At 39.4% G+C, this 11541-nt stretch overlaps 1 protein-coding gene across 6 annotated transcripts in view; it reads right to left on the bottom strand.

The window, feature by feature from the left end:
• Nucleotides 1-2801, bottom strand: part of PRTFDC1 (phosphoribosyl transferase domain containing 1) — a 44606-nt gene extending 41805 nt beyond the window's left edge. For 5 of the 6 annotated variants that reach the window (XM_064635720.1, XM_064635711.1, XM_064635692.1 and 2 more), the window contains exon 1: nucleotides 2704-2801. In XM_064635720.1, the coding sequence (XP_064491790.1) occupies nucleotides 2704-2748 (45 nt within the window). In that variant the 5' untranslated portion in view covers nucleotides 2749-2801. The other variant, XM_064635701.1, reaches the window with a different exon arrangement.
• Between the last annotated feature and the right edge of the window lie 8740 nt (nucleotides 2802-11541).

The raw sequence follows: 11541 nt of genomic DNA on the forward strand, positions 1-11541 counted from the left end.
ACATCTACTAGGTTTTCTCTACAATCATATTCCTTAAGTCACATATTGTCTTTCTACAGCTTGGCTGCATGAATCTTGAGTAAAAGGAAAAATGGTGACAAACTTGCCTTTTGCAAAGTGCATGTTTTAATGGTATTTTTGCTACATACAGCCTTTAAAGGACCATCACTGAAACTAACCTCTGCTTATAATTTCATATAGTAGAGCAATAAGCTGTTTCTCACAAATATTTGGCTCACACAGTATATTTGATGTTGAGCTATTCTTGGACTCAGACACAGCCCTGCCTTATGCTGTACGGAAAGTGTTCTGTCTCAGGGAGTTTGGTTTCCTTGGGGACTTTTTTTGCATATTCATTGACAGCTACAGACACCTCGACTGTCGTGTTTTCTTAACTCTACCCAACAATTTCTGTATCAAAAAAAGTTATTCATTGGCAGCTACTGCTGAACGCTTGCCCACAAAAGGGCATGACTGGGAGATCACTGGAATCAATGAAAGCTTTTCCCCTGACTTATACAAGCCTTGAAACTATACAAAAGAAAAAAAGTTACTTAGTTGTGTTCCCCATTTCCATAGAAACAGGAGATTATAAATATCCTCTTTGGCGAGGTTTTTAAATAGAGGCAAATCTTGCTCCAAAAACACTGCTGCAGAAATGCTGGGAAGCCCATTTTCCCATCTACTTTTTCAGTACATAGGGATGGCTGAAACTTTTTAAGCATTTTGTCGCCATGAAACGCCTGGAATGGTTTTGTTCATAAGCATTTTAATGTAAACTGAAACAATTTCAGATAACCTTAAATTGCCTAAGTATTATAAACACCCACTACAAAGCCCTGTCAGTGTTGCTTACTTCTGCATTCTCGTCCAATTGCATGTTTTTAGTGTGATGCAGAACACCAGACTAAATGGATGGAAATTGCTTCAGAATTCATACAAACCAATAGCTTTTACTTAGGTTACAATAAATTCTTTAATAAACAGGATCAGGATGAAATTTTGATTCTCCCATTTATCCTTCTGGTTCTCTTGCATAGAAGAAAATAAACTGCATCACTTTTCAATACTATAGTTCTCACTTACAAGTCCTTGCTGGTATTTGACAAATAAGATGAAATTCACATGTACTTTCAAATTAATTATTTTTTTTTATATAATAAGTCTATTTCATATTCTTCTTTCTTTTAAATGGGCATTTACCAACAACAAGGCTTAGAAATTCTCATTTACCCTAAAGCTATGCTGTGCTACAGGACAAGTTTCAAGTAATTGTAAATTCTTATGACTATTCTGTCTGTGAATTAAAAAAAAAAGGGAAATTTAATAGATGAATTTAGTAGCTAAACATGAAAACATATTAAAAATATAGATTGAACTCAACCCAATTTAGTTCTGGCTTTAGCCCTTGAAAATATGAAGGAAACAATTCTCATTGTTTCATAAAAAGACTATTCAACTGGATAAATAAATATATATACTAAATATATTGGAGTACTTGCATGCAAAAAAAGTCATATAGTGAAAGAAAGACCAACTTTTAAAGTTCAGGCTTGGTATGTTCAAATAGCGTAGCAGATATTATTCAGTGGGTCTTTTTAAAGTGGATGTGAATGGATACAAGAAGGAATACAACTATGTGGCAATACCCAAAAGTGTTCCCTTGAGGTGTAAGAGATAAGCTGGAGATATTCAATTGCAACAGCTTTGGAAGAACACCACTAATTTGTTGTCTGGTAAAGTGAGTACAGGTGATGTTTGAGCACTTCAAAGTGAGCATCAAGCAAAGTCCAGCTGTTGTAACTTAAATGATACAGGACTGGCCTTACTGTTGATCGGGGGGTTGAGTAGAAGAAATTAAATCAGTACAGCAGAACGTGGTTATGCACATCCATATCCTTCTTTGCAATATCCTCATGTTGCTTTGGTGATAAACACAATCACCTGCTTTAAGAATTTATTACAGGTGTCAGGAGAGGTGGTTGGTGTGTGGCAGTTTCAGACAGAGCTCAAACATGGAGAGGCTGGTCCTTAGGGCTGTCTCTCAGGATGGACGGGACAGTGGCATGGACACAGTGTGACCACTGCCTACATACAGGGCTCTGGACCATGATCTGGGCAGCTGTCCTGTAATTTCCTGCTAAAATCCCAATGCCACAATAAAATAAGAACATACCTAAGGTGGTGGCAGTGATGGCATTTCCTTCACGGGAGAATCTGATTTGTCCCTCAGAATAAGGGGCACATTCATTCATTTTTTGCATCACTGATCCATCCCCACAGGCACTCCAAACACACTGCCAAAGTTCGGGCTATTTCCTATCCCAGCCTGCATTCAGGGAGCCCACAAATCCCCAGAGGCGCCTGAGCGTTCCGGTGGGAGCCAGGCACCTCGGGATCCCTGAGGATCCTCATCTCCGTTACTCGAGGAACCCGGTGAAGCGCAGCCACGGCCACAGGAGCCGCTCGCGGTGATCCAGGACCGCATTTCCACGGGGGAAGAAGCCGCGAGCGCGGCGCAGCCCGGGCAGCCGAACACGGCCGTGCCCCTCCGGCTGCCGCAGCGGGGCCGGGGACGGCGGGAGTGGAGCTGGGTGAGGGGACGCGGCACAAGCAGGGGAAGGGAAGGGAAAGGAAGGGAAGCGCCGGGGGGACCGCGCAGGGCGGGGGCGAGGGCCGGGCCGGGCCCCGCTCCGCATTTACCACAACGCCGCGGCCTCCAGCGCCGCTGCCGCCCGGCCCCGCCATGTTCGTGCGCGCCGCCCGCCCGAGGGGCTGCGGGGCGGGGCCGCGGGAGCGGCGGGAGCGGGAGCGGGAGCGGGGTCAGGGGCGGGAGCAGGTACAGGTGTAGGAGCGGGCAGTGAAGTGGAGCGGCTTGGGCAGGGCTGCATAAGAGGCCTGGGCTGGATAAGTGGGTGAGATTAAGCTGGTGTGGTTTAAACGGCCGTTTTAACAGGATTTTGATTATACTCTAGGGGAGGGAAAATGGGATGCCGGAAAGCAAATTTCCGGCAGTTCGATAATCACGCTTTCCATCCTCGCTGTGTTCTGAGATGCCGCTCCTTCCCCACCACTCTGTGCGTGCTGGAGCAGGCTGTGTCTTCCCAGTGCCTCCAGCCCACCCCCGCGGTGCCTGTGCTGTCTGTGGAGTGGGAGGAAAACACAGCAGGAACTAGGAACAACACAACTTTCTGCCACCCCCTTTCCAATGCTGCTACAGTTATTATTAATATTTTGCTTTCACAGCCTCACAGATGAGAAGGAGCTTGTCTCTTTCTTCTCGCGTCTTTCTTCTTCTTCAGTCAAATATACAGCAAGAATTCTGCCATTCCTATACTAGAAATTATTAAAGAAAGTAAAAGTTGCTTTTAGAGGAGACTTGGGCATAATTAAACATGCCTAGGGGTACCTGGGGGACTCTTACCAACCAAGTAGGAAGACATTTCCATTTGGTACATTACTTTTCTACAGTGTGATCATTGACACTTGTAGGTCTCAGATGAATCCAAGGAACGCTATGGGCACATCTACCCTTGGAGTTTGGTGTCCGAGATGGACTGGTTTTAAAGTGAATCCTTTCAGAGCACTTGCATTAGAACTGATAGGGCAATTAATAACTTAGGAATCTGGTGTTAAGAAGTCTTCTTTAAATTAATCACTGATTAATATCCGGCTAAGTACTAAAGCAATTGAAGGTTATCTTGTGCTCAGTCCTTTCTTATATGAAGCCAAGTCTGTTTGCTTTTTGATGGATTAAGGAACTATTCTTGGAAGAACTATTGCTGCAGTAGACAACATACCTGAAAGAACAGAGGACCAGGTTTTGCAAAGTGACAAGGACCCCCTCCAGAATACACCTGCCTCAGAAGTGATGCCTGTGTATGAAGATTGAGGTGTGCTGGAAAAAATAGTTCCTGTTCACAGTGCTTTAAAATAAACTTAATAAAAAGCAGTGAATTCGAATAGCATATAGAGACTTGTATAAATTTACATAAAGTAAATAAAAATATGTTTGTAAAATACATAGGAAATTTTCATAATGGACAAAATCCCTAAATAGATTTGCTTTTCAGTTACACATCAACATTTCATACAATTATTGAGAAAGTTCAGTGTTTCATCTGAACTTTGGAATTAGATGCTCCTGATTTGTACCCACAGTCACTTTTCAAGATTTGAAGATTCTTCTTCCTTGGAGGTGGGCAAGAACCCCTCCTGAAGCCCGCATTTGCCCAAAGGTAATGCAGTCTGATTCACTTACCACCATATTACTGAAAAAACTCTTGCATTAACAACACAGAGCTGGGCTCTGTAGATCTGAAGCTATTTGGATTACAGCTAGAAATATAGATCAATTCTGCCACCGCTGTTTGAGTACTGGTTTCTTCTACTTTTGGACTATTTGGGTTACTATTACAGAGTTTTCTGTATTTTTTAAATATTCTTTATCAGATCACTGCAATACAAGAGATTGTTCTAACTACACTACAGACAGAAGCTAAATGCTTTGAAAAACGTCGACATGAACAAGACAGTAAAAAAAAAATTCCTCTGGCATTGTGCTGAAAACTTAAGCAGGAAATGTTTGTTCTTCCCATCAAGGTTGAATGACTGCATTTTGTTAAGTCTTCATTTTGGTATTCTTCTCTTCCAGCAATTCTACAGGGCTTGCTTAAGAAGTGTAATGAAGTGTTGTAAACAATAGTAAGTAAATAGATAAATTTAGCTGGAGTACCGTCTGAAGGGTGGTGCTGCTATCAGCAGCCACCCGCCCGATCCACAAAGCTACTCTTCGCCATGTAACATTTTTTCATTGGCATAAAATGTAATAATTTTTTTTATCTTTTCTGCAAATGAGACAAATTCATGGATCTGTGAACTCGCAGAATTAACAGGAACTAGAATTAATGAGTTTCTTTGTGCGTGACAGAAATGAAGCTGCTAAGGATTTTGCTATGGAGTTATGTGTACTTACTGAATATTTACATTGGGTTTTTACAGTATGAACTGTTGTAGAATGAATGAATTTACAGTAAATTTTCAAAACTTTTTTAAATTATGGCCAAAATATGATTATTGAAAACATGTTATTAGGGCCTTAAGTGTGAAAAAGCCTGTAAACATTCTGAAGAATGCTCTTATTATCTTTGTTTAGCTATTTGTTTATAAACTAAAAATAGGAGGAAAAGAATAAACATTTCTAGACATACAACCATGGGAAATGATCAAAGGGTAAAAGAACAAAGAAAATAAGGGTAGATGGTACTAACAAGTAGGTCTGGGTAGGTCTGGACACATGGAAGAAGCACACACAGAGAAGCAGAGCAGATTTAAGCCTTATATGCAAATCCCTTGTGAATGTATTTATATCTTAGGCTTTTACAGAAAAAACTTTATAATTTCAATTACACGTCTGTTCCTCTCTTAGCTTGTTACTGATAAAATTAGGACATGTCCACCCTTTCACAACTCTAATGTAAAGAAATACTGAAAATAGAAGGTCAGGGGCAGGAATATATCAAGAAAGCAATATCAAGAAAAACATGATCATGGAGTTACCTCTAAGCAACCTTTGCAACTTCATTATGTATTCTCCTCACAAAGAGCTATAACAAACATTTGACAACTCGGTTTAATATGTAAACACCAAAACTAGACAAGAAAGGCATGAAAATTCAGAATATTTCAAGAGGTATGGCTTACCAATTGGCTTCAAGAGGTAGAAGCTTGCCAATTAGGGCATGAAGGAAGAGCTCTGATTCTGGTTCTGCCTGTTGCTGCAGCTGTTATGTGAACAGCAGAACTGTAAACAATCTTATCAAGCATAAACCTGCATTTCTTGGTGGTTACAAGTTAAGTGACAACAACCCCTCCCCTCAGTTGTGGCAGAGAAAGACATTTTTTGATAAAATCATCACTGAAGAGATTATAAAAAACAAAAGTCTAGCATATACAGTACTTTTAAGGCATGTTGAAAGCAATTCTGAATTGTTTTCACATCCATTTTTAATATATTCCAGAATTTTAAGTTCTTATGCATTACCTGAGGTAGTTACCCAGTCCATAGAGTGGCTGCTGGAGGCCATGAAGTCAGCAGAACATATTTGGTAGACAGCGTTACAGACATCTGGGAGAACATGAAGCACTATTTCAAAACATTTTCCTACATTCACAAACACAGGGAGGCTGTAGGAAAAGCTGTCCCATTAGCAGGGCTAGGTAGCATCCTGTGATGTGCAGCAGTATGGATGCTATACTTGCTCTGTGTGACTACTGTACTACAGCAGGTGACAGAGTGGCACTGCGAGCTGGAATCTGGCTCCTGTCCGCCTTCGATTTCAACAGAATTGCCTCCATTTCAGAGGACGTGGAAAGTTCAGCTTTGAAACAGTTGCAGCATCTAAGATCCACAAGGGAAGCTTGGATCATTTAGCTGTCAGAGTTAACCTGCTCTGAGTCTGAGACTGACTTAGGCTTTGAGAATAAACTATGGTAGCTTCAATACCAAGAAAATGGCTAAAAGCTGCCATTCAAGATGTTAGTCTGTTTTTTAAATTTTTATGCTCTTTAAATCACTGTTAGGCACTGCTTGACAGAACTCTGAGCTCTGACTTATTTAGTCTGTGATAAACATCTTTAATACAAAACTACATTTTTGTTTGTTATTAATCTCACTGTGCCAAACTAGAGCAGCGAGACCTCCACTTTGCAATTTCCTGTCTCCTGAAGATACTCTTCCTGCTTTTCAGGTTCATATTATTAATATAGAGTTCTTTATAGCTGAAAGAAATGCAAACAGAAATTTCCTCCTGTCCTTTAATACTAGAATAAACTTTATATTCCTCATAATATTATGGAAGTATCTCCCCTAGCTAGCTATTTACAGATATTGACATTTGAATGATAAAGCATTATTTTCAAGGAATGCTGCTCACATCATATCCTATGACAAATTCATCATGCATGATCATGAAAGCTAGTCAGGGAATTTTAACTATATAGAGAGTCACACCCAGTGTAATGAATTTAACTGTTAGAGATTGTTTTCTTTTTAAAGGAGGTTGTTCACTTGGCTTCATCTCTCCTTTTTCTGTTTTTATTAATTAAAACAAATTTTGGAAAGTCTGCCAAACAAAAGAATTCTGTGTGTCTTAAACAACTAAACAAGTAGCAGTTTAAGGGCTTTTTTCCCAGAATAGCTCAGTCATCTTTGATGTAATTTTGTATCCTTCACAGCTTGCCTAGAGTAAACAGTGCAGTCACAAAAACAGTCTGGTCCTGCAAGTTCTCCTGTAATGTAGAGCAGTGAATGTTCATGGCTGGCCAGGCAACAGTTCTCTTGCTGCACAGAATGGCCTGCTCCCTGAGGGTGCTGGAATGCTGGATTTAGAGCATTTGCTAATTTTATTGTTTGTGTAAAAAATTATTCCTCCTGAGCAAACAGCAAATGTGGTTGTTTCTCCCTTGTGCAGTGCTTAGGCCCACACATTGAACACTACTGGAGTTTCTTCCTTCAAAGAGAGAATTACTACATTGCTTCCTCAGCTTTAATATGGACCTCAAAGCAATATGGAAATAGTTCTAGAAGTACTTGTCCATCTTTACAGCAGCTCTGGGAATTAGAGGATTGAGTCACCTGAATTTTCCATATGGGGGCTTTCACCTAGCAAGAGTAAATTAAACATCAATTTCAATAATTCTCAGTAACCAACAGCATTCAAACTCCTACATAGTGCTGTCTTGGCTTAAAGCATACTTCTAATTTTAGTCACACATATCCTGTATTTGAAACAGATGGGCTCAAATTGCAGAACTCAGGAACCCCAAAAATGAGAAATGCAGTATTAATGGTTACCAGTGAAAAAGCCAGGTATGTCATTTACCATTACATTTCAAAAACATTCTATGACAAAGACATGAATAAATCATATTGCTCCAGGGAATAAGTTAAGTGCTTTAAATCTTCCTTCAGCTCCTACTTTCCAGTTGCTGAAACAAATGAGATGAGGGTTCTTGGAAAACAGATCCTTTTAGTAAACAACTTGAATCTGTTCCCTTTGTTTCATGGTCTTAATTCATCCCCAGATGATCATATTTATTATTACTATTATTATAAGCACACAGGAGCTCTACTTACAGACAAAAATATTATTGTGTCAGACACTAAGCAAAGAGAGAAAGAGATGATCCACATGACAGATAACTTACAATCTAAGCCTAAGACAAGAAAGAAAGGGCTACAGTGCCAGGGGAGTTCAAGGAAACTGCACAGGTCAGTGAGATAAACCCTAATCTCAGCTCACCAGCAGTTTAGCTGTTGTTAAATTTTTGGTGGGAAATATTGCAAAGGACATTTGAGGAAAGATTTGAAGACAAAATTATTCCAGTGTGTGCATGCTTGTGTGAATTTCTCCATGCTGTGGAGTCAATGTGGAGGCAGGCGTGGAATAATGAATTAACACCACAGGCTAGTACTGTGACTGAACAGAAGTTCATTCTCGTAGCAGCATCAACAAGTCCAGCTGACATGCACATAGCCTGCTATTTGGCTATGTCTGCTTGTCTACAATCATTTGTTGGAGGTACAGTCTAGAAAAAAATTGGTTTCCATAAGTTAGTGAAATGCCAGTCACATGTACATCACCACCCTTTAAACAGTAAATAAGAAAACACAAACAAGAAACAACTCACCTTGCATTTATACCATAATGCCACTGCTTAGCCTGGAGGGTAAAACCCCTGAATTTACTCACATTTTATTTACATAACTTTGCATGACAAAAAAGGAGCTGGAGGAAGATTGACACAGAATGAAAAAAAAATACAATTTAGGCATTCAGTGGTCAAGTATTCATCACCACATCAGATGTCCCTTCATGGCAGAAATGGCTGCTCCTCCTTGGTCAGGCTCAATACACCTCTAGTTACTGGAGTGGACAATGCCAATCAGCTGCAGGGCTCAGCAGCTGCCTTCCTCAACTATGGGAAGTGTCAGACAACCCTAATAACAGGGTTTGCCACCTGTATCTCCTGTAATTATATTATTAATATTATAAGCATCCTAAAGCCAAGGATGAAAGTATTTACTAGGGCTAGCATTTATCTAGGACTATCATTAATCTGCATATATGTGAAATTTTCTTATCTGAAAGATGCCTACCTTCATTAGGGCTGAAATTGTTAGATATGACATTTTCCCTAAAATGTACGCCAGTGAAAGGCCTAGATTTTTAGCTTTATGGTAGAGAAATCACAGCAGGAGTTTTCCACAAAGTGTACAAAGGGCCAGAACGTGCCCTCCTACAATAAAATCCACCTACAGAGACTAAGGAAAATGAATTCAGTGAGGCATTTCTCCCATATTATTTTTTTCCCCCAGAATTTTGTCCTTTCTGTTTTACGAGGGGAATGAGGTTATCCCTCTGAAAGGAAGATTTTGAGGAACTCTCCCAGACTTAGTCCCCAGGAATGCATGCAGAGCCCAAGAAGCCACCATGCCTTGAGACCAGCCACATGGAGCCCATATGCTCCTGCCAGACCTGATGCTTGCTTGAGGCCGCTCTATCGAAGCCATACAATCAGGAACTCCCTCTGTTTGTGACGATGCCATATCTGATCCCTTCCTTCCTGAATATAAATAGTTTCATTCTCGAGAACAGCCAGTGAGATATTTATCATAATTTCATGTTTTTATTTTTAGAAATTAGATACACAGTTTTGTCATGCACAACTTCCAACAGGAAATATTTTCAGCTTGTGGCAATGTAACTCTTACTGACCAATAGAGCATTCACGCCCTGTTTTGCATGTTTTTTGATGATTATCCAATATAAAACAGACAATTTAAAATTATCAATTTGATAATTATGAAGGACTAGAAGCATTTCCTCTCATTACTTCACTGATTATCAGTAATTAACTACTGAATTTAGAGAATGTTCCAACTGGTAATGCTACTTCTTAGCCTGTGGACAGACTTGTTCCTGTTAATATTTAATAGATTTTATGAAGAAACAATTCTATCAGAACAACTGAGTTTATTCGCCTTCTTCGTTTTGTTATACCAGTGGTACATACTAGTTGATTCATGAACATTACACTTTCAATTATTGGCATTTCCTTAACATATAAATACAGAGTTACATTATTTGGATTCTGTGAATTTATTTTATCAAACTTCCCCGAGGGAGCCAGAGGGTAAGGATGTTGTCCTTCTGTGTATATTTTCAATGGTTTTCATTATAATATATTTTTGTCCATAATCAGAAGTGTTGGAAGGTCATATGGAATACACATCAAAAGGAGTTATAGCCTATTCATAGGGTGACAGAAGCTATTCACATGTCTCAAGAGGGGAACATCTCGTGTGCAGCAGAGTTACCTGCAAAGAACTATATGAGGCTTATGAAAAAGAACCCCACAGTACTGTTGAAAGACACTGGTAACAGCCCACTCAGCTACAGAAGGACACTGGCTTTAGTCTCTCCCTCTCCTGTTAAGCAGGAACACTTTTTGCACCTCTGCCCACTCACTTCCTAACTTCCCAATAATATATTAATATTCTTCTGACAATTTCAAAAAGAAGTCATTATTACTGGTGAATGATGCATGTTTCTGAGTGTGGCCTAGCTGCTTGTCCCAAATTTCAGGATAGGACACCACCTACTTTGCATTTCCATAAAGTTAGCACTGGTAATAAATGGAAGAACCAAATCCACATCCTAACCTAATTCAGGCAAATAGTCTATGAGTGACTAAAAGCTGAGAAGGAGGCAATGGGAATGCCTGCTGTTTTGGAGTCAAATCCTGTTTTATATTTTAAGCCAGAAGAAACAACCTTGTTTGATTGTATTGCATTTCTTAAGAACAGCATCTTCACTAGGACATAATGTGATATGTTATTAAGTGCTAATAATTGGTGTGGTTTTGTTAAAATATACAGTGCAAGTAATTCTTTTGAGTAAAAAGTAAATTAAATTCATATTTTACAAATCTGCAGCTTTCTTCCAGCTTATATCCTTTGAAAACGAACATGATTTCTTAACAATAAGTTACAGAGAACAAAATACACATTCCTATTCACCCACACATTCCTAGTTCACGTCATAGACAGGTATAAAATGCACAAGAAATAGAGCCTAGAATTACTGTGAAGTCTTCCAAGCCATTCCCTCACAAATTTAGGAAAGGAATTTAATGTATGTGAAAATCTGGCTTTTCATAGTTAATTTCAGATTTTTTACTTCATCCTCTGCTGATGTCAGATACTATGATGTCACAACAGCTGCTGGTGTAGTGATTGATACTATACAGGAAAGGCTGAAAGGCTGAAAAAGGTCTTTTCTAACCCAAACAATACCTACAATTCTATGAAGAAAAGGTTAAGCAGTAGGAAAGAAAAACATTTTTTCCTTCTCTGCAAACAACTGCAATAGTGTGCTGATATAATTTCTGCCTGTCTTGACTCCGATGCTAGTATATTGCTTTCCTTCTAATAGCACACATATAATTTCAATCAAAACACATTTTTCTAATTTAGTT

The sequence above is a fragment of the Pseudopipra pipra genome, chromosome 1, assembly GCF_036250125.1.
Source record: "Pseudopipra pipra isolate bDixPip1 chromosome 1, bDixPip1.hap1, whole genome shotgun sequence".
NCBI lineage: Eukaryota > Metazoa > Chordata > Aves > Passeriformes > Pipridae > Pseudopipra > Pseudopipra pipra.